General features: G+C 38.1%; 1 protein-coding gene across 2 annotated transcripts in view; it reads right to left on the reverse strand.

The window, feature by feature from the left end:
- Positions 1-23,718, reverse strand: part of FCHO2 (FCH and mu domain containing endocytic adaptor 2) — an 81,624-nt gene that overhangs the window by 50,470 nt on the left and 7,436 nt on the right. For both annotated transcript variants that reach the window (XM_039320714.1, XM_039320713.1), the window contains exon 2: positions 12,761-12,852. In XM_039320714.1, coding sequence (XP_039176648.1) covers positions 12,761-12,852 — 92 coding nt within the window. The remainder of the gene's footprint in view (positions 1-12,760; positions 12,853-23,718) is intronic.

The raw sequence follows: 23,718 nt of genomic DNA on the forward strand, positions 1-23,718 counted from the left end.
TAATAACAAATCACTTCTGCAAAAACCTTACCAAGAAAACTGCAGGGACTTGTCAGGCAGACTCTGAGAATCATACACAATTGAATGAAAGAAAAAAAAAATGAGCTCAACATCTCCAAAACTATAAACTGGCAAAGTACTAATATGCTAGAATAGTGTCATGGGCATGGAAAAACCCTTAGCTCTTTCTTGTAATGGGTAAAGAAAAGAAGCTTTGTCATACAATTTGAATGTTAAAAAAAAAATCATTTGCTTGCAAACAAAACACCAATCTGTTTCTCCCCCCCCCCAATCTCTGTTATTATGTCATCAAGGTTTTTCCTGCCCTCCTCCCCAGTTACAGTGTTCCCACAGTTGTAAAGGCAGGCCTGCTGCCAAGTGCCCAAATTTTGGCCACATGAACACAAGCATGTTGCACTGGTTGGAACTTTAGGTAGAGCTTGTAAGTCCCTGTGTTCTGGGCCATCATAATTTTGAATGATCACTCAAAAAATGGTCGTAAGTTGAGGACTATGTCATCATTTATATTTTGAAAATGATACCATCTTTTTTTAATTCCACAAAAGCTTATTAAGAGGGTGAGTTTAAGCACTAAGTAATAAAAACTGATAGGTATACAAATGTACCTGCAGCCCGTTGAAGGATTTTAGATCCCCTTGGCACATGGAGGGGAAATCCTTTGTCAGACTGCAATTTTTTAAAATTTCAACGCTGTTTCTGCAGTTCACAAAAGAATTTTAGCTTTCCTCCACCTCTTCCACTTGCAACCTTCCCTATCCAACTTCCTCAGTGACTTTCTGGGGAAGCTGACAGAAATATTGCAAATGTCAATCACACGATTGTGGGGCGCTTGGCCATAAATGTGAGCCAAATACCTGAACGTGCCAGGTGACTGTGGGAGGGGGTGGCACAATGTTCTACAATGGCCGGAAATATTTTACGAGCCACAAACCACCTTTCCAAGACTGTGGTAACTTTGAATGGTCATTAAACAACCGGTTATACATTGAGGATTACCAATCTAGAAACAGCAAAATTCACTCTGCCCTCCAAAACATAGCCTACTCTTTAAAAATCATCCCACTTTAGCAAATATTTGCAGTTACTATTTTCTGTACATGACTTTGATCTCAACAGCTGGTTAAATTTTTAGCAGATAAGAATTAGTTAACATTAAATGCCACTGAGTTGGTTGCTTCCTTTACTGCTTTCCTAGAAAATTACTTTATCTTCCTCTTCTACTGCTAGTCTCAACTTTGGCAAGCCATCATATTGCCATCTTTTGTTCACATCACTGCCCAAGTATGTTTTTCTTCTGCTTGCTGATATTACCGCAAGGGAAGAATCACCCTATTTGGTCTAGCTAGGCTGACTGAGTAATTCTTTCTGCAGTTCCCTATATCTTTAACAATCAGCTCCTAATTCATAATTTGAATATATTTTTCTTCTTTCTCACTGTCTAGCTCTCACAACCGTATGTAAGATTATTGTTTAAAGAATTCTGATCTTTCGGAATGGAATCTAAGATTGACATTCCCTCTTCATACTGAACATTAAACTGGATTTTTTTAACTTAGGTTTTTATTTTAACAATAAGCTCCTCTAAGTCTTCTTTCTTTTGGGATAATAAGATATTATAACCTGCATATCTCAAATTCTTATGCATTTCAACCTCCAACAATGATTCCAGCTTTCATCTCCTCCATTCCCATATTTTTTTATAATATGTTCACTATCTCATTCTCTATCCTAGAGGGGCTTTGACACATAATGATAATAATCTATAAAAATATTGAAACTGGAAATAAAAGAGAATTTTCCAATAGCAAGCAATAAACAAAACACCCACTGCACTGGCTCCAAACCTCATTAGGCAAAGAAATGAACAACATTGCTTGTTTCATAGTTAATCATTGTCCAAAGAGAGGATTTGATTGACTGGTTCAGTCTCTCTCTCTCTCTCTCTCTCTCTCTCTCTCTCTCTCTCTCTCTCTCTCTCTCTCTCTCTCTCTCTCTCTCTGTGTGTGTGTGTGTGTGTGTGTGTGTGTGTGTATTCATCCATTATCCTCCTACCCACTCATCTTAAACTTCTTAAACTAATACTGGCAGACTCCTCTTGAAAAGAAATTCAGACTGCCTTTTCTACCCCACACAGATTCTTTCTGGACTCCATCAGTCTTCTGAAATGGTTCTGAGGCTCATCTATCAGATGTTGCCTGGTCAAGGATAGTAGCATGGAAAGTATGTAGATGATTTGATTATTTGTACTTGCAGCTAAGAGAAGCATCTGGAACATGTAAAGCATGTGGTGGGAAGTCTCCACAAAGCTTATCTAATAATTAACCCTCTAGGTGTGTCCTTGGTTTCCAAGAAACAAAATACCTGGGATTTAGAGTAGACACCCCTGTTAGACCAGATTCATTACTCTAAAACATAGAGGCAATTCATCTAGTTAGATTTCCTGAAATGAAGATGTTAATGCCTTTTTAACTTTAATTTGGTGTTATATAGACTGCTCCATAACTGTCTACGTTAGAGTGCAAATCCTTATATAGCATTCCCAAACTTTCTCAGTTCACTGCGCTCTTATTGTCACAGTAATTCTTTCAGGGCACCTTAGGCCAAATGAAACAGCTAATAGTTCTTTTTGTTAAGCAGTTAGGTCTAAACAATAGGTATTTATAACAACTGTTTTGAAAAATAGCACAGATAAATTGAAATTTTAAAAATAATATTTTAATTTCATTACTTAGTAATGGATGTACCTGTTGTTTCTCATTCTCAAACACGGAATTGCATTGGACATCACTACCCTCATTTCCTGTCCCACACTGATTTTTATCACAGCAGTCACTGAAAATCCAGCTTCACAAAAATATGATATTGCAAAACCCTGCTTTAAGGTCATAAAAATGTAAAATATCTTACAGCTGCCCTTGTGGGTTTGTTACAATGTTCCAAGATCCTGTGCTGCAGTTTAGGAATCACACTCTTACAAATTTAATAATTAATCTGAATAGTTCAGTGGGCAGAGGAATATTAAAAGGTATTTAAGTATTTACATTGTATAGAGACCCTGGGTTGAAAGGTTCTAGATTTAATTTATCTTTTCTTTTACAAATAGATGCCTCAAAAGATGGGCCAAGTGCAGCAGTCATTACTCAGACTGTGATGTAGAAAATCCTATCCTATACATTTTAGGGAAATTATACTCTTCAGAGATCATATACGTTACCATCAATGTGTGAAATTAGGCATTTTATAGAATGCCTAGGAAATCTACAGAACACTAAAAATGGGACGTTAAAGAATGAAATGCTTAATATTTCACTAGGCATTCTATATAATGCCAAAAGGCAAACTGGCAACGTAGAAAATAATCCTGCTAAATGCCATTCTAGCCTTCCTGAGTACTGATCTTTTTCTCTTGTTTTTTTCAGCAAGAAAGTCCTGTACTTTATTTTGCATTTCTTCTTTTATTTTCATATACATCTTTTCAATAAAGCCTAAGCCTATCTCTAACCCTAACCCTTTTCATGACTCTCTTTTCATACTTTCCCTAAATAGTTCTTGTCATTCTGCATAATGCCTACTAGGTATTATACACAATAGCTAGAGAAAGTATATAGCATATTAAAATAACACATTTCATACTTGTCTAAAAACATCATGCATCTATACAATGCCAGCTCTTCACCCATTGTCGGTAACATATACAACAGAGAAAGAATCTATAGAAGCTCTGCAATGGTCTATTCAAGTGGAAGTGTTTCAAAAATAAAGTCTCCATTAAATATGGCCTGCTTGAGTTACAGATATATATGCAAATACAACTCTAAAGAAAAAATTGTTGGAGCTTGGACAGTACTATCCAGTTGTGTGGATTTCTGTATTTCTGTATTAAAAACTTCTAATTCCTTTTATTTACATGTTATTTGAGGGAGTGGAATTCTTCAGTACTATCTACAATAATTAATGTAGAAGTCTGGCTCCATTTTTTCAAATATTAAAAAAAAATCCATTTATGAAACATTCTTGAGGATATGGTAGGATGGAAATAGTTCTTAATACTTATACTAATTTCTTGTACACTGGAATTTAATTAAGGATTACTAGTCTATACTTGCCTTTTGTTTGGACATTCAAAATTCTTTGCAACTATGGAAGCAGATATGTTGGCCTACATCACTATATTTATATCAGTATATTTTAACTAATTCATTTCAGTTCTCATCAATTGCTTTCAAATCAGCATTGATTCCTAGAAACTGTTGGAACAAATACCTGCAGTTTTCCTGGCAAGATTTCAGAAGTGGTTTGCCATTGCCCACTTCCTAGGGCTGAGAGAAAGTGACTGAACCAGGTCCACCCAGCTAGCTTTATGCCCAAAGCAGGACTAAAATTCATGGTCTCATAGTTTCCAGCCTGATGCCTTAACAATTGTACTAAACTGGTTCTCTCAAATATTTAAAGATATGTGAAAATCCATTCTTATATAATAAAAGAAATAAAGGTACTGACAATATCAGAACTGAAATCCTAAAAGATAGATAGCATTATTTCAGAAAGATATTTTACAGGGAGAAATAATCTTCCCTCTACCCCATTTGTTATCTCCTGTCTTACTACCTGCAATAGTTTGGAGACTGCCAACATATTCTACTGTGATATGTCCACTCTTTTTTTTTTAATCCAAAAGTCAATGATAAAAGACTGAATGTCTCATTAAGAGTAATCAGGCATTCAGTAAGGATTACAATAGCCATTATGAAATACCTCATGGCAGAGACCTAAATTATATTTTTACAAAACCTGTTCAGTGTTTGCAATTTAGCAGAAAAGAGCACAGAGATTACAAAAATTAGCAATCAGTAGACAGTCACGTGGCTCTGCTTCTTTTGAAAAGATGGAAATCAGTTTCTGTTGAGAACTATTCTCTTGATTCACCTCAAATTTCTTATTTGACATTAGTGTTTCAACATGTAGCAAACAATAACTCTGAACTATATTATATTAGTAGTCCTTGACTTACAACTGGTTGCTTAGGGGCTATTCAAAGTTACAACATATTCTCCAAAAGGCACTTATGACGCAGATTCGAAATTCTAATGTATGGTCACACAATCATATTTCGGGCATTTGGCAACTAGTCTACATTTGTGGTCATTTACAGCATTGCACAGTCACATAACTGCTAATTACATTCTTTTGCTGGAAACCAACATTTTCTTCTCGTTTCTAGCAAAAAAATGCCCATTGCTGATAATGGTTTTACTTAACGATTGATGCAAAAAATTCCATAAAATCAGATTGGTCATCTAGGTGCCTCAACCTATTACCATCATGACATACAATACAAATTCTGGACTCCATTATGTAAGAGAAGAACTACCTGTATATCAGGGGTTCCCAACAAGGGGTGTGAGACGATATTCCAGGGGGTGCGAAAACTTGGGTTTTCAAAATTATAGTGTGTATGCATAATTTGTTGCCGTTATTTCAAACTTTTGTAAGGGGTGAAAGAATATATCAGAAGTCTTCTAGGGGTGCGAAGTATACAAAAGGTTGGGAGCTGCTGCTGGATATATTTGAATTCTTTACATTTTCTATAATGGATTTAAAGAAAAACAAGCAATACTGAAACTTCCCATTATTTTTCACCTGTGTCTATTATATGATTTTTACTAACATGTTTAAAATAGAAAATATTAACAAATAGTGTGTGTGTGTGTGTGTGTGTGTGTGTGTGTGTCTGTATGTTGTTCCATATTTTTATTATTATACATTTAATTATTTCACTTGTCTAACTTTTTTCTATGGATCTTTTGTTGAAGAAATAAATGTTGTAAAATATATTAAAGTAAATGAAATACGGAACAAACCAAGCACCAAAACTATTAAGTCTTTAATCTAATATGTTATGCCAAGTATTTCTAAAACAAAGTTTAAAGACATAAAATATATAGGAATTTAGTAATGAAAAAATGTTTTAAAGAATATTTTACTTGTAACTTGTTATTTTAAGTCCAAGCTTTATTGTTTCATTAATGTTGCAATCCTTCACACTTTTACTTGGGAAGAAGCCACTTAATTAAACAGGCCTTATTTTTTAGCTCACATGTTTAAAATTGTATTGCAAGATTGCTAATCTTAATATAAAATAACAGAAAAATCATTAAGACACTATTTCTACAATAAGCGTCAGAGGGTCAATGGGGACAAAGTTAAGCAAGGGTCCTCAAACTACAGCCTGCGGGCTGGATCCGGCACGCCTTGTTTTTTTATCTGGCCTGCAGGGCGAATGTTGGTGGTATAGTACAGGGCTTTTCAACCAGTGGTACGCGTATACCACCGGTGGTACATCAGCACCTGGCAGGTGGTACGCGTAGGATGAGTTGAAAAGCACTGTAAAAAAAAAAGGTATAAAAGTGTAGCGTGGGGATGGACTGAAGTGGCGGCAACACTGCACAGGCCTGTGGGAGAGGCGGCTGGAGCCAAGGTGTTGCTGGGGCTCTGCTGAGTGAGTGCCCAAGATCCGCGCCGGGTTCCAGCTGATTGACTCCAGTGATGACTGCCACTTTCGTAAGCAGCAGGCAGCCTGGGGTGCCCCTGGGGTGTTTACATTTGGCCCAAGGCCACCCTGGAGACAGCGAGGGGCCGGCCTATCCCTGCCCCCAATCAAAGGAAAAACCTGAATCCAGCAGCCAGAAGGCAGCCCAGCCACTGCAACCCTCCAGTTCCTTCTCCTCGCCCCCTTGGCTGAGATGCAGTCACTGCTCCTCGCCATAGCTGGGGCAGGACTTGCAAGTACGCCCGCTTGCTTTGTCCTGCAAAGCAGCGCTGACCCAGCACAAGCACCCGCCGCCATGCCGGCAGCCCCGACTAAAGGCTGCACGCTCCAGCTTCGCCCTGACAAAGAAGGGATCGGCAGCCGAGGCTACATCAGATCTGCAGCCTGTCAGTAGTGCTCAAAGGCTGCCCAACTTATTCTGGCATTTCAGGGTTGGAAAGTGGAGGGACAAGCGCCGCGTTTGTAGGCCTGGCGGCACCTGCTGGAAAACCTCCTACTCCCTCCCCCACAGCTACCTCCTTTGGAGCCTTCCTGATGCCAACAGGCTTGCTGGCATAGGTCCGCCAGCTTCATCCTGCAAAGAAGAGCTCACCTGGCGCTTCCATCTGACGCCATGCTGGTTGGGATCAGGAAGGCTCCAAAGGAGGTAGTTGCAGGGGATGGGAAGCAGAAGGCTTTCCAGCAGGTGCCACCATGCCTACAAATGTGGTGCTGCCCCTCCACTTTCCAATCCTGAAATTCTGGAGTAAAGTTGGGCAGCCTTTGGCCATCCCTGACAACCTGCAAATCTGCTGTAGCCTCGGCTGCCACCTCCTTCCTTGGCAGGGTGAGGCTGGAGTGCACGGCCTTTAGTCGGGGCCGCCGGCATGGCGGCAGGTGGGAGTGACGGGTGAGCACTTTTCAGGACTAAGCAGGTGGACATACTTACAAGTCCTGCCCAGCTATGGCGAGGAGCAGCAACTGCGTCTGGGCCCAGGATCGAGAAGGAACTGAAGGGGTGCAGTGGCTGGACTGCTTTCTGGCCCACTGGATTCAAGGTTTGTCCTTTGATTGGGGGCATATGGCCTGACCCTCGCCAAAATGCAAATACCTCTCTAAACTGGGACTGGGAGGCTAAAGGCTTCTATCTTTGTGGCCATGAGTTCTAAAATCAATGGGCTGCTGCTAGGGAGGAGAATCAAAAATAGGGCAAAACAAGCATACTCCACCATGGTTTATTGATTGCAAAGTTTTCCTTGGGTTTTCGTATCCCTTCCTGGGCTATTAAAATCATATTGGCAAGGTCGGTACCGAATACCTGGCTGCAACTAATCAACCGGATTTTAGCCTAGTCCCTTGTGCAATCCCAGTCCACATTCTTGCGCAGCGGTTCTCAACCTATAGGTTGCGACCCTTTTGGGGATTGAACGACCCTTTCACAGGGGTTGCCTAAGACCATCGGAAAACACATATTTCCGATGGTCTTAGGAACCAAGACACCGCTCCTCTATCCATCTCCAGGCAAGGGGAGTGGGGGCGGAGGAAAGCCCGAGCAGGGAGGGATCTGGTCTGGTGAGGGTGGAGCCGTGTTCGGGTGCTGCTTCTGGAGCTCGCAAATGCTGGCCCGGCTCTGGCGTGCTTCGGGGTAGAGGCTGTTTGCTGCATTGCCGCTGGGAGCCTTGGATGGCTAAAGTGCCTTTCAGAGAAAGAGCAAGGCCGCGGTCCAGCATGGCTCTGCTTTCCCCTGCAGGTCAACCCAGCCAGCAGCATCCTACTCTCGTCGTTTCAGGGAGAAGGGAGAGGAAGAAGAAGGCATCTGCCCGGCGGGCTGCTACCTCCGCCTCCTCACGATGCAGAAGTGCTTTGAGGCAGATGGCAGGTTATAAAACTGACGCTTGGCTCAAAGCGGGGAGGGGCGGGCCTACGAAGCCACTGCTCTTCCGTGGGCGGACAGATAGCTGGACGGCTAGGAAAGTTCCCCAACTCTTCTGCTGTGGAGGAAGAAAACCAAGCTTCGAAATCTCGCAAGCAGGCGCGTAGACGCGACTGAGCTTACAAGGAGCCCGGCAAGCTTTACGTTGAGGCGGGCGGTTTATAAAAGGAAGGAGCAGTCTCCTCATGCTCCGGAGTGGGGGAGGGATGGTGGTATGTCCGTTCGCTTCCCAGAAAAAGCTGCTCGGCACATCTCCATTGCTAAAAGATAATGCCCTTGCTTTCCTATGATGTCGAAGGTGTCCTGCGTTAGGAAAAAACAAAACACAATCCCCACGCAAAAACAGTCCACCCGTGATAATGCAAAACCTAATGAAGAGCGTAGCTGTTTTTATTATTCTTATCACAACTCTGAGAAGTAAGTTGGTGGCAGTTGCTGCACAGGAGTTAATTGAGCTCCCAGATTACCCATTCTCACACAACTGGAAGTTTGCATTAGATCCCCTAAATTCCCAGTGATAGATCACACTAATGATAAATGTGGGAGCTTTGTTCCTACTTATGTGGCAGGCATAAAAGTATAGTAGCTTTTTCCTCTCTTCCCACGGCAGCTGATCCCCCCCCCCCGGTCCTCTGAGATCCCTGCAGCCCTCCGTAAGACAGCACATACTTTTTGATTCCTGCTGCTCAATTCCCCCCCCCCAAATGGCTTCCTACTTGTGGGATGCAGGGGAAGGGAGCGCCATTTCATTACAGGTGGGAGAAGGAAAACTAGTCCAGGCAATGAAAAGGGAAGAGATCAAAGGGGGGGGGGGCTTTGGAGATGAAAGCTGCTTTGGGTGGATGTTTTGGTCTGCAGCATGTGTTTCCCTTTCCCCTCCTGCCTGCCTTTTCTGTTTCCTAGTGTGCCTCTGGAAAGCCAGGAAGGGGGTGGGCAAAATGAATCTGCTCCTAGTGTGGAATCAAGAAGCTCCAAGGGGCCTTTTCTTGCAGTTGCTGCAGTAATGCCCCCCATTCTTCCTGCTCTGGCTGCTGCACCAAAAGCAGTTGATTATTGTTCATTAGAAATAAATATTTCACAATATATAATTACATATTGTTTTTGTGATTAATCACTATGCTTTAATTATGTTCAATTTGTAACAATGAAAATACATCCTGCATATCAGATATTTACATTATGATTCATAACATTAGCAAAATTACAATTATGAAATAGCAACGAAAATAATTTTATGGTTGGGGGTCACCACAACATGAGGAACTGTATTAAAGGGTTGCAGCATTAGGAAGGTTGAGAACCACTGTTCTAGAGGCAAGAGGATGTAATAACAGGAGAGAGCTACAAAATTGATTTGTTAAGTATTCTTGCCTTTAGGAGCAATAACTACATTCTTTGACGACTTTGTTAGCAACCTGCAGGCTGTGAACTTTCCTTTCCCTCTTAGGGGAAGAATTCAGAAGTGCTAGATTTGTGCTAATTACAAATCTATAATCATTATTTTTTTCAAACTATAGTCTGCCCCCCCCCAACAGTCTTAGGGACAATGAATTTTAAACTCCTGTTTAAAAAGTTTGAGAACCCCTGGAATTAAGCATATTAATTTATTAAATTTCTACACTATCTATCTTACCTAAGTGACTTGGGCAGTTTACAACACAATAAAACTTTATAAATGCAAGAATAAATGCATAAATTAAAAACAAAATTAAAGCAGGTTAAAACTTCCAAGTAAAGATAAAAATCAAGGTACAAAAATCAAGGTTAATAAGGCAGTGTCCTCAGACATCCCCAAGGCTGCATTATGCTTTTAGATGCCCACATTAATTGGCAAAGCCATATCTTAACATTCTTCTGAAAAACCAGAAGAGTGGGGGCTTGTCTTGCCTCTGAGGGTACCATGTTCCATAGGATGGGGGTAGCAGCTTAGAAAGCCTTCCTTCTGGATCCTGCCAGCTGAATAGTGTAAGAACAACAAAAATAAATTATGGGTTTAGACAATTTAAACAGTGTTACATGTATCCCCAAAAAGAACCAGTTCATCCTGCAATGAAACATCTAGACTTAGTTGACCTAATTTGCATATCTAGTTATCCAAGAGAAAAAGCTGGAGAGAGAAAAGGCCCTAATCACCATTGGGAATTCAATGCTCATATCCTAGAAGGCAATGATTTTGTTTTCCCAACTCACTGGATGGCAGAGAATGACACTCTCTTTGCTCATTAGGATGCTAGCAGAATATATCACTTAGAAGTATTTATATTCAGTAATGAAATAAAATGGTTAAAAACATTAAAGTAAGGTCCCTCACTACAATGTAACCAAACAAACTTACAAACTTCCAAAGGTGAAGAAATAGCAACATTTGGAGAGAATAGCTACAATTCACAAGAACTTCTGCAAAATATTTTCAAGCTCTCCTATGAAAAATCATGCCAATAGCTCTGCCAATCTCATTTGAGAAGATCAGACTGTCCCCCAAAAGTCCCATTCGTCAAATAGGTAAATGGAAGGAGTCCCCCTAGTCCTATGACACAATGCCAGAAAAAAACAACAACTCACTCTCCACAAGGCAGATGCTTCACCCACCCAGCCAGAAGAAAGTTACCTAGACATAGCCTGACTTCAAGGAACAATCCTCTTGTCAGCATTAGCATTCAGATTCCAGAAAACATCAATACCACATGATAACTCCCTCCTGGAATAGGAACCAAATCTCTTCTTCTAAATCTATGCAGACTACATAGATTGGTGTTCCCATTCAGATCAAGTGTAGGAAGGACTCTCTCCTATTCACAGCACAGAAAAAATGGGGGAAAGCCTTGGAAAGAGTTAAGACCACCTCTCATGTCAAAATTCAACAGAGGCAAACAAAATGAAAACCATGGAGTTCAGAGATGTCATCATGTATTACAAATAAGTATGGTAGTATCTTAAACCATTGCATAGCTCAAACAGCTGGCCACTAATTCCTGGAGTATAAATTGAGTAGAATCATTTGAGAAAATGCATGCATGCCGGGCGTAGATTATGCAGGAGGAGTCTTGTGTCTTATGTCCTACTTATTGGACATGTGTTCCTTTTTTACACTTTCTGCCAACACCTTCAGGCTGTCTTATGATTATTGTTGCAACTGTTACATTTTGTGATTGCTGAGTCATTGGTGTAATTTTATGCTGTCATTAAAAACTTTATTTTTCTTGCAAGGCACACAAGTAAGCAAATTATCCCATAGACTATTTCTGGATGCTAGCCATAGTAGGTGGAATATTGGGAAAATAGTGTAATTCTGTAGAAAGGTGGCTATCTATAGAGATGATATCTAAAGAGACAGGAGAAGTGAGTTCATCTTGATTGGGATTAATGCTTGAAGTGCTGATTCCTTTCTTTTTTTCCTTTTTTATATTCCATTTTCCACCAATTCCTGCCAGTCTAGCTATTGGTGTGATATCATGAAGTCTCACCAATACTTCCTCTGCAGAGACTCATGAGGTACTAGGAACTTCCTGCTTGCTGTGGATAGGACTTCACTAACTCATGTGATTCATAGAGTTATATTTATTTTATTTATTTTAATTTACAAATCACATTTATGTGGCTACCAATCTCAAAAAAAGCTACTCTAGCAGTGTACATCAAACAATCAAGAAATATATACAAATAATCATTATAAACAATTTAAAATAATTTTAAAAAATAAAAATCACTATAAAAATTAAAATATATCAACCTCACTAAGAGAATAAAAAGATAAACTACAGTGGACCCATCTAAAAATTTATATCTATCTTTATAGAAATATATAGACATCATGTACATATTTGCAATAAAAATTACTGAAAATTTTAACTCTATGATTGCAAACTGACTTACTAGCAAAGAAATCTGACTAGATTAGTAAATTAAATGTGAGGTATATCATGGAAACGGGACTATAAACTAATTTCTAGAAAGCTTTAAAATAATACATTAAACAATACAATTATTAATTAAATAACAATTTAATTAAATAATAATACATTATATAATTGTGTTAACACAATTATGAAACAGAATGAGAAGTATTTAAGGAAAAAAAAACACAAAACTATTCCTGGAACCTGATGTATATATTTTAACAACCAGAATTTTCTGCTAGCATTGTTGTTACTGAATATTTAGAAGCTGATCTGGAAAGCATCCACATTAAGCATAGCTTCTTTAAGGAATATGGTCTTTCACTTTTTACATAAATCAAGATTATTCTAAATCAGAAAAATTAGCTAAAAATCACTTACCTTTCTCTTATAAAATCTGCTAATTCCTTTGTAGATGTATGGCCATGTTTCATATTATGATAAAGGACATCAAAGCCATTATTCCTTTCACCCTAGATTAAAATAAAAACATCACACTTTCAGATAAAGCACAAAACAAATAATTAAAATTATTAAATAAAAACCAAAACTGGCTGCAAAACTAGAATGCAGTGGTGCCCTGAGACTTGATAATTATTTTTAGGTAATTATATTTATCCAGTATAAAAAAACCAGAATCCCTGATCAAGAGGCAAAGTTCTAATGACAGAAAATTATCTCTGCTTTAAGTGATTTTGGGGAGATTGGCGTTGCTCTTACAGAACCCCATCAAGTTCTCACTAAACCCTACAGTTCTACAATCTGAAAAAAATCTATTGTAGGAAAATACAGTATCTAGAGTTATACTAAATAGATGCAAACGTATAGCAAATTATATGCAATGTGATGCATTCTTTAAAAAGGACATGTTTGGATTTGAAGTCATTTTTCTTGTATAAAATATATAAGCCAAAGGACAACTGAAGTAAGAACATAAGCTGTAGTTTCACTTAGCAAAAGCTTTGCTTAATGACTGAGTTGCTAGTCCCAATTGTGGTTGCTATACAAGGACTACCCATACATGATTCTTTATACAGCTCTAGTGAGAGAAAAATAATTTAAGAAGCTTGTATTTTAAATATGCATATTTAAAAATAAACAAAGCTTTATTAACATAGCTTAAATAAGATTAAATCTACAGGCTCAACATACAACCACCACCTAGTTATTTTCCCTCTTTATACAGTATATACGCCCATCACATTATCTAACCAATTACTTATTCACCCTATATACTATGTCAAACTTAAAACATAATGAACACTGCATGAAGACTGGTTGGTTTGCTCAACATTCACAATACTGAATGTGAATACACAATTCACATATAGAAAAGTCTCTAGTGAATCAAAGATGAAGAAAATGAAAATTGTGACATGCCATGGAAGATAAAATGTATTAATTTATTTTACCACGAAACAGAGTTAATTCTTTATTATTTTACTTTGACTACTAAGGCTATGGAGATGGCTGCAGGATAACTGTTGAAGTAAGGTATGTAATGGCAGTAGTCTGAATGTATGATAGATGGTTCTTGTGCAGAAAATAAGGACAAGCAATGAAGCTGTTAGGTCTACTGAAGACCCACTAAATGTGAAAATGCTGAAATTGTAGGCAGAAATACTTTCATACACACTTCACCAGAGCTGAACCTTAGATATTTATCTACCTTTTATTTGTGGATCCTACCAGTGTCCTCTTAAGATTTTCCCTTTGCCTCAGAAGTCTAAAATGAGCAAGACCATCCCAGCTTGGGCCTATTCTTCCCCAATTGCCTGTTTCCTATACCACTGCCTGTGAGGTTGCTAAATTGTGGGGATTTTTTTTTTAAATGTCTGTGTGCTGCACAGTGCTAACACTCAGTGTTGGAATTTTTATATGCCATGTATCAGCTGCTGAAGTGCATTCTTTTCAGCAAAAAAATCTCTTAAAACTAACTTTTTTTAACTTGCCATGCCATGCCATGTTACCTATAGATATGATATTTATGCAGGACATCCTCAAGACCAGAAAACTATTTCAAGGATTCCTCCAGGATAATAAGGCTAAGAAAGCTGGGCTATAGGTTAAGAAGAAATAGGTTGTAACAGGACAGGCAGATTGAGGAATGGCTGTACTATACTGAGGCCACAGCTAGGCCCCATTCTTCCCCATTTGCCTGTTCCCACTACCACTGCTGCAGCTCCTCATTATTAGGTGGCTGGCACTCCAACGGAGGATCTGTACTGTACTACATAGCTGAATTCAATAAATTGCACAGTCAATCTAAATGTGTGTTGTTTATTTGATTGTTCAGGACTATTGAGAAGGCAATCCTATTCTGTCTCATTATTCATCTAATCCAGTGGTTCTCAACCTTTTTAATGCCGCGACCCCCAACCAGTCGTAAGTCAAGGACTACTCAACCGGTCGTAAGTCAAGGACTACTCAACTGGTGCAGCACCATTTGCAGAATGGGACTTTTGGTGGGCTCAGCAGGGCAGAAACAGCCTGGACAATTCCTATTGGCTTTTGAAAGCCAATAGAATTAGACTCTATTCAAGAGAGTCTATTCTATTGGCTTTCAAAAGCCAATAGAATAAAAGGGAGTAGCACAGCTAAGGAAAAGGGGGGGAAAATGGCGGACTGCGTTGTTTGGCGACCCCCATGAAATGGTCGTTTGACCCCAAATGGGGTCCCGACCCACAGGTTGAGAATCACTGATCTAATCTGTTCTTGCCTCCTCATCCCCAATGAAATGAGGCGGGAGCAATGCCATTTGCTTTTGGGATACTCCTCACCTTGCAGGGTTTTCTCGTTCCTAACCATTGTTGTGGGGTACAGAAAATTACTTAGAGGGCTACATTCATTCTGCAGGCTTGAGAGCCCTGGCATTAATCACACTATTACTGTCAATGTTTACTTTAAATGCACCTAGGTTCATTTGCTGTTTGCACATAAACAGAAGCAGTCAATATATAGATCACTCCTCATTTATAGGTAAGGATTTGGAAACAGGTTTTTCATTTAATGAAACTGACATTGATGCTGACCATAAATAGCAGGAAATATTGTACAGCATCTGTATTGAAAACTCCATATCTTTAGTTATTTTCACGTTCAAATTACACAGTAAGTTAGCAAGGTTCCTAGGTCATGGTGACTAAAGATTTAATAAGAAAGTCAGAAGAAGAAGCTTCCGGTGGGAGGCGACGGCGATGGCGGCTAGCTTTTAGCCGTCCAGCTGGGGAAGTGTCAGAGCCGCGGAGCGCAGCGCGCATCAGCTGGCCCGCGGCTCGGAAATCCCTTCCCGGGCAAAGGGAAGGGATAGAGAACGCAAGAGTAGAGGTAGAACCCCTGAACCCCCTCTGGATTTATTTCTAGAGGGGGTGAAAGGAGTGTTCCCTCGGAGCTCTTGCTGATCTCCGCCTCCCAGCTGTTTTTGCTTCCTAGGAAGCAAAAGAAACCGCCGCTTCTATCTCCGTGTTTACAGCATTTTGGTGAGTAATTTTTAAACGGACGGAGCAGTTTAAAGGATTTTTTGTTATATTTTAGGTGTTTATTTTTTTATCTTTTGATTTTTACTATTTTTCCTCCTTTTTTTTGTTATACTAGTGAAAGGATTTAAGATGGCGTTTTGAAACTGTCGGAGTTTTTTTTTCCTTTCTCTTTTGTTTTACTTTCCCTTTCTAAGGACTGTTTTTTGCTTCTGCTTTTGCTTTTGGTTTAGAATTTTTTCTTTTGAACTGTTTGCTCTTTTACTACTTATTCTTTGGATTTACTCTGGACTTTTAATGACTATAGTTTGTCTCTTTTTAAAAAAATTTTTTTTTCTTTCCTCCTCCCTTTTTGGCTGGAGGGGAAAGGGAAGTGACAATTGTGCTTTTTAAAATGGCTTCAAAGAGGCAGCAGCCTTCCTCAGCACCTAAGGTTATTTCTTCTCCTATAACTTCCACTGCACAGCTACAACAACAATCTAAACATGTACCACCGGCTCAGCCACCACCCTCCCCTCCTCTACCTGGACTTTCAGTACAAGAGGTTAGAGGCATAATGGGAGAGATTGTAGTTCAAATGAGAGAGGAAATGAATCAATTTGTTTCACAGATTAAATCAGAAATTAAATCTGATCTCAAAGAAGAGATAACGGGGATAAAGTCTAAATTGCAAGAAAATAATAATGAACTACGACAAGATATATTGGCAGCTGTTTCAGGTTTGGCTACTGTGGTGGTTAAGCTCGACGCAAGGCTTGAGGAAGTGGAAGACAAAGTTGACTCTTTGGATGACAAAATTCAAGACGTGGAAAGGAAGGTGGACTCCTCACAAGAAGATATTTTGATGTTTCAGTATAGACAGATGGAGTATGCCCTGAGGATTAGAGGCCTCAAGGAAGATATCAATCAAGATTTGGTGGAGGTGGTCCTTACTGATCTGGCGCTGGCCTTGGATATGGATAAAGGAGAATTACAGAGAGAAGTGGAAAAAATTTATAGACTCAACTCCTGGATTGCTAAGCAGAAGAATTTGCCTAGAGATGTGGTGATTTACTTTACAAAGAAGTCCCTGCGGAATGAGATTATACAAGCCTTTTACAACAAAAGATTTCAGATTGCCGCCCAAGATGTCATCATTCTAAAGGAAATCCCATCCAAAATTTTAAGAAGTAGAAAAGACTTTGCTTTTTTAACCAATGAGCTTAAAGCTAGATCGATGCCATTTAGATGGGAAATTCCGATGGGTATTGTTTTGAGCCATGCTGGGACACGCTACAGATTGAACACAGTTGATAAAGCTAGAGATTTTTATACTTCGGTCCTGGGTGCAGGCTCAACTTCATCTGGTCGGAAATCTTTGAGTGGTAAGGAAGCTGAGCAGCAATCTGAGGCATTAGATTTGGTTTCCGCAGGGATGATAGAAGCGGCAAAGCAACGCCAGACGGAGGCTAAAGAGCAGAGGATGACTCGTGCAGCCTATAAGCGTAAAGAGAAGGAGCAACGTAAAAAAGAGCCCAAAGAGAGTTCTCCTGGAAGTGCTTCACCGCCGGTGGGAGGAGCAAGACCCAAGAGTTATGCAACACACGCAGCTCTGTCAGATTTTGATGGTGTCTTCTCCAGGCTGCGTGCCAAGGGAGATGGCAAAGTTTTTGACCTGGAATGTTAATGGATTGAATTCTCCTCAGAAACGGAAAAAAATCTTTTATTATTTGAAGCAACATACCAATGATGTTATTTGTCTACAGGAAACTCATATTTTACTTAAAGACCAGAAATATTTAGTTAATGCTCGTTTGGGATCTCATTTTATATCTCCTGCTCCTGGGAAGAAAGGGGGAGTTGTTATATATGTTAAACAAAACCTACCAGCTTGTCTGGTAGAATCAGATCCCCAGGGGAGATATGTGATGATTGAACTTGGTATATATGGTAAGAAAGTACTTATAGTTGGACTTTACGCTCCAAATCAACAACAGGAACAATTTTATAAACAGTTACATCAAAAAATAACTTTGCTTGATTATAGATCAGTGGTATTAATGGGTGATTGGAATGGTGTCTTAGATACACTAAGGGATAAGAAAGGTTCCTCTCCTTTTCTTAAACAAGCAAGGCTACCTAAAGCCTTTTTTGATATGAAAGAAGACTGGGAATTAAGGGATTATTGGCGGGAACGTAATCAAGAGGAGAGAGACTTTACTTTTTTTTCTGATAGACACCAATCTTTTTCAAGAATTGACTTTTTCTTGATTACCACGGACTTGTATAATAAAGTAAAGAATGTAAAGATTTTTCCTAGATCACTGACGGATCATAGTCCAGTTTGGATGGAGCTGATTCAAGAGAAAGAGGAAAGAAGATCTTGGAGAGTTAATGAAAATTTGTTTAGACAAGAAAAGAATGTTCAAAAACTAAAGGAGTGTTTAAAGGACTATTTTGCTTTGAATATGTATAAGGGGACTTCAATGTCAATGGTATGGGATGCAGGTAAAGCATTTATGCGCGGTGTTTTGATAAAAATGAATAATTTTTATAAGCGAAATCAGATTCAGAAACGTAGAGAACTTGAAGATGAAATTAAATTAAAAGAAAGGGCTTTGATTTTAAATCCTTCTGATGAGAGTATTAAAGAATCTGTAAAGTTATTAAGGTCACAATTTAATATGTTGATAGCAGATCAAGCTGCAACCAACTTATTATTTATGAAACAAAATACATTTTGTAATGCCAATAAGCCTGGGAGATGGTTGGCTTATCAATTAAGAAAGAAACAGAGACAAAGAATAATAGAGAAAATAAACTATAAGGGTAAATTAGTTTCTCAGAAGGAATTGATTAAAAAATCTTTTTTGGATTATTATCAAAACCTATATAAATCTACTAATATACAAATGCTAGATATAAATAAATATTTAGCTGAGGCAAGTTTTCCTAAACTGACTGAGGATCAGAAATATGAAATTAATGGTTTAATTACTAAGGAGGAAATTACCTCAGCAATTCAACAATTGAAATTAGGGAAAGCACCGGGTACGGATGGGTTAACAGCTGTTTATTACAAAGTTCTAATAGAGGAGATGATCCAACCATTACATGATCTTTTTAATGGTATTTTACAGGGTTTAGAGATTCCTCCTTCATGGCGTAGTGCTTTTATATCATTGATTCCAAAGGAGGATCAAGATCTTACCCTACCAAAAAATTACAGGCCTATATCTCTTTTAAATGTGGATTATAAGATATTTGTAAAAATTTTGGTAAATAGGCTTATGAGGGTGGTGCATCATCTTGTGCATAAAGATCAATCATGATTTATAACAGGAAGGTATATGAAAAATAATGTCAGACAAATTATTAATTTACTAGAATATTTAGACAAGAACAACCAAGTTCCTGCAGGGCTCATATTTTTAGATGCTGAAAAAGCATTTGATCAATTGAATTGGCATTTTATGTTAAGAGTAATGGAAGAAATGAATTTTGGTGAAAAGATATTACAAGCCCTTACGGTAATATATCAAAAACAAACGGCACAACTTATTGTTAATGGAGGTTTGTCGGAGGTTTTTACAATAGAGAAAGGTACTAGACAGGGGTGTCCTTTATCGCCATTGTTGTTTGTTTTAACATTGGAAATATTATTGATCAAAATTCGAGAGTCTCAGGAAATTAAAGGAATATATGTTAATAAAAAAGAATATAAGTTGAGAGCTTTTGCGGATGACTTGGTTGTTACTTTGTCGCAACCTGATTATTCTGTAGTAAACTTATTACAGTTGATTCATCATTATGGTTTGGTCTCGGGTTTTAAGATTAATGTAAATAAGACTAAAATTTTACCTAAAAATATGTCGAGTCAGGAGAAGCAGATTTTGGTCAACTTGACGGGTTTTGAGATTGTTAATAAGGTAAAATATTTGGGGGTGATGCTGTCTGTTTCTAATGCAAAATTATTTAAAAATAATTATGAAAGGTTGTGGGTCAGGGTACAGAAGGACTTGAAGAATTGGGAAAAGTTGCAATTATCCCTCATGGGAAGAATTGCAGTGATAAAAATGAATATTCTACCCAAGTTTCTTTTTTTGTTTCAAATGTTACCAATTTTGAAAAATGAGATTAATTTAAATGAGTGGCAGAAGGGTCTCAACAAATTTATTTGGGCAGGGAAAAAACCAAGGGTTAAGTTTAAAATTATGCAAGACTTCCGTGAGAGGGGTGGACTTAAGGTACCAAATTTGAAATTATATTATGATGCGGTGGTTTTAACATTAATTAGTGATTGGGTAAATTTGACAAATTCTGAGATACTTTACTTAGAGGGATGGGATTTACTTTATGGGTGGCATGCCTATTTAATATTTAATAAAAAAATAGATTGGGCTTTTAAATCTCATATTTTAAGAATTTCTTTACTTAGGATTTGGAGAAAATATTATAAAAGTGATTTTAAAGTACCATTATGGGCTATACCTTGGCATGCGATAGAAGGAATAAAAAGAGGGGTTAAAATGGATATGGTGTCTTATAGACAGTTACTTAAATGGGATGGACAAAACTGGCAATTAAAATCACGGGAAGAGTTAGCACAAGAAAATTTTACTTATTCTTGGTTCCAATATAGGCAATTATTAGATAGATGGAAGATGGATTGTAAGGTGGGTTTTCTTAGAGAAGATGAAAACCTTATTAAGCAACTGAAGGATCAAAGACAAACCCACATTAAGAGAATTTATGGGGTTTTAGTTGAATTGGACTCAGAAACGGAACTAATTAAAGATTGTATGATTAGATGGGCGCAGAATTTTGGTGAGCCAGTTTCATTGGACACCTGGGAAACTATTTGGGTGAGAAATGTCAAATTTACTCAAGCACAGAACTTAAGGGAGAATTTTTATAAAATGTTTTATAGATGGCACCTTGATCCACAAAAAATGTCTTATATGTATCCTGACGTGCAACCCAAATGTTGGAGATGTGGTTATAAGGAGGCTTCCTATTATCATATTTGGTGGTCATGCAGAGAGATAAAAGCATTTTGGATTAAAATATGGTGGAATATCCAGAGAATTTTTAGAAGGAGGGTAAAATTTACTCCGCAATTATTTTTGTTAGGTATTGTTACAGATTGTGATACAAAGGAGGTTGTATTGATGTTAAACTTGATCACAGCCGCTAGGCTGTTAGTAGGACAATACTGGAAGAAGGAATCTTTGCCTACATTGCAGGAATGGTTTCTTAAAGTAGCTTATCTGGCAGAAATGGCAAAGATTTCGGCTTTCTTAAAGCAACAAACGCAAGAGAAGTTTTTTGCTGTTTGGGATAAATGGATAAAATTTATACAATTTAGATTGGGTATACAAAAATATTATATAGTTTTTTCATAAGTTTTATTTTCATATATATTATAGATAATTTTTTTATATATATAAATATAAAGTTTTTAATTTAATTTTTATTTTTATTTTTTAAGCCTATATTCTGCTCTGGGAAGCTCAGGGGGGGGGGGAAGGGAGGGGTTTTTTTTTTTTTTTTGGGAGGGCTGGGGGATGGGTTTTTTTTTTTTTATTTAATATATGTATTGTTTAGTTTTATTTTTCTGTATATGTTGCCTCTTGTTTTGTATTATTTTTCCTTTTTTGTAAAATTTATAAAACTTTCAATTAAAAAAAAAAAAAAAAAAAAAAAGAAAGTCAGAAGAAGTATTTAAGTAATTTTTCCCCAATGTTATTTTATGTGTTTATGTAGATATAAAAGACTAAATTTATGCACATACACACAGAGATATAATGTACACAAGATCTTAAAGTCTTATAATTCACTTTCTTTTATAATGAGACTTATATTTTTTCAATAAATATTGTGAGTCAAAATTGTCTTCTCAGTAATAAAAGAACACTTGGATTAGTTTTTGCTTTGATTTGCAATATAGGTATCATTGCTGGATCAGAAAAAAATGAGGGTCTAAAGAAATGTTTTCTGGATCATGCCAAATATCCTTAACATTTCTGTACTATGAACATCAATTGTCGATTCAAAATATTGTTTTTACATATTGTTGGGTGAATCTCTCCTACTATAAAATGTCATCTTGCTCCAATTATTTTTTCCAGGATGGGTTTATTCATTCATTCATTCATTATCATTATCCAAATTATTTATACAACAGTTTAGCAAAACAGAACTAAAAGACACAAAACCATATCAGGAAAAAAGCTTTGGAAGTGCTTGATTCAAGGCTTACAACTCATCAAAGATCAGTAGGGAAAAAAAAGGGGAAGACAGCTTACTGTGCTTACACAAGTTTGTTTCTATATTAATGCTAAATTCAAAAGAAATGGTGTAATTAAGCATCTCTCGCAGCATAAAGATGGAGTAAAAAAGGTAAAGGAGTTCCTGCAGATTTTACTCCGCTAGTTGTTGCTAACTATAGGGGGTAATGCTCATCTCTGTTTCAAAGATGGAATAATAAATAACTATTCAATTCTTCTTACTATGGTCCTTTAATTTCATCTAGTTAGCTTTCCTGTAAAAAATCTTAAAAAGAATAGAGGATCCACAAAGAAAAACAGATTTCTGTTTATTGAAGCAATATCATAGTCTTCCTAAGGAGAACCAAAAAGATATTTTTATTTGCTCTTTCTATCTCTTCTTATATTCTACCTTGTTTTACAAAGTCATACATATGGAAAATCTTGAGTACTGATTGAATAGTGTAATATACCAAAAATTCAGAAAAAATATATTCACACACAAACATAATACAAATAGTCCTTGACTTGCAACTATTTAATAACCATTCAAAGTTACAATATTGAAAATGACAACCAGCCCTCTCACTCATCATCATCACAGCATCCCCACCATCACATGATAAAAAAATCCCTTCTATTCTGTCATCTAAATCAGGGCTTTTCAACCGGTGGTACTCGTACCACTTGTGGTACATTAATGAGTGGCAGGTGGTACGCAGCCCTGCCTAGCCAAGTGTAGTGGGGGAGGAAAAGAGCCAGCACAGGCAAGGACTTGCAGTGAGAGAATCCTCTAGAGCTGCAAATGCCCCAGGCTCACTTCTGGCTCATCCTCCCCCATGAGAAAGGAGGAGGGGGGTGGATTCAGGAGAGGCTATAAAAGGAGACAGTTTGGGCAGGAGAGGGAAAAAGCAGCAGCCTTGGGAGGAGGCAGAGTCAGCTGCACAGAAAGGGAAGAAGAAGAAGGAGGGTGGGGAGAGAGGAGATCAAGCAGGCTGGCCATGAGCCAATCTACAACTGCTGTGGCAGCCACCTGTGCTGGCAGCAGCAAACAGACAAGAAATGCAGCGGGGGAGGGATCATCCTCCAAGAGGAATGAAAAAAGGCAGCAATGGCTGGAGATGAGGCATGGAGGAGGGATGGAGAGTGGAAGGATTCTTATGTGTTTTTGTGACTTTGAAGTTCTGGGATTTGTGCAATGAGGGCTTTGTGTTCTTAAGGAGTGTTTGGCAATTTCTATTTGGCTGATGGCTCGTGTTAGCTTCTATTGCTCTGCTGTTGTTAGCTGTAAGTTTTGCTGCAAGGGATTTTGAAGTATTTTTCCCCTGAATGGATTTTGCCTGTAGCATTCCTTTACTTATGAATGGAGCCATTTGGGGAGGTTGCCTTAGCAGGCAGCCAGTACTTACATTTTTTTTCTTCTTTAAGTGCCCGCTGTACTCCTTACTTTCCTTTCTACCCAGTAGCTAATTCTTAAAGGGGAATGTGTCTTTTTAAGCTAGTTCACTCAGCAGCTTGTCTTTTCTGTCTCTGGAGGCCTTTCCTTGTTTGATCAATATATGGAAGAGGGAAAATATTGGGGGGGGGGTGTCAAATTCTTCCTTCAGAAGGAGAT

Source organism: Crotalus tigris, unplaced genomic scaffold (genome assembly GCF_016545835.1).
Source record: "Crotalus tigris isolate CLP2741 ecotype Arizona unplaced genomic scaffold, ASM1654583v1 scf7180000023687.2574627, whole genome shotgun sequence".
NCBI lineage: Eukaryota > Metazoa > Chordata > Lepidosauria > Squamata > Viperidae > Crotalus > Crotalus tigris.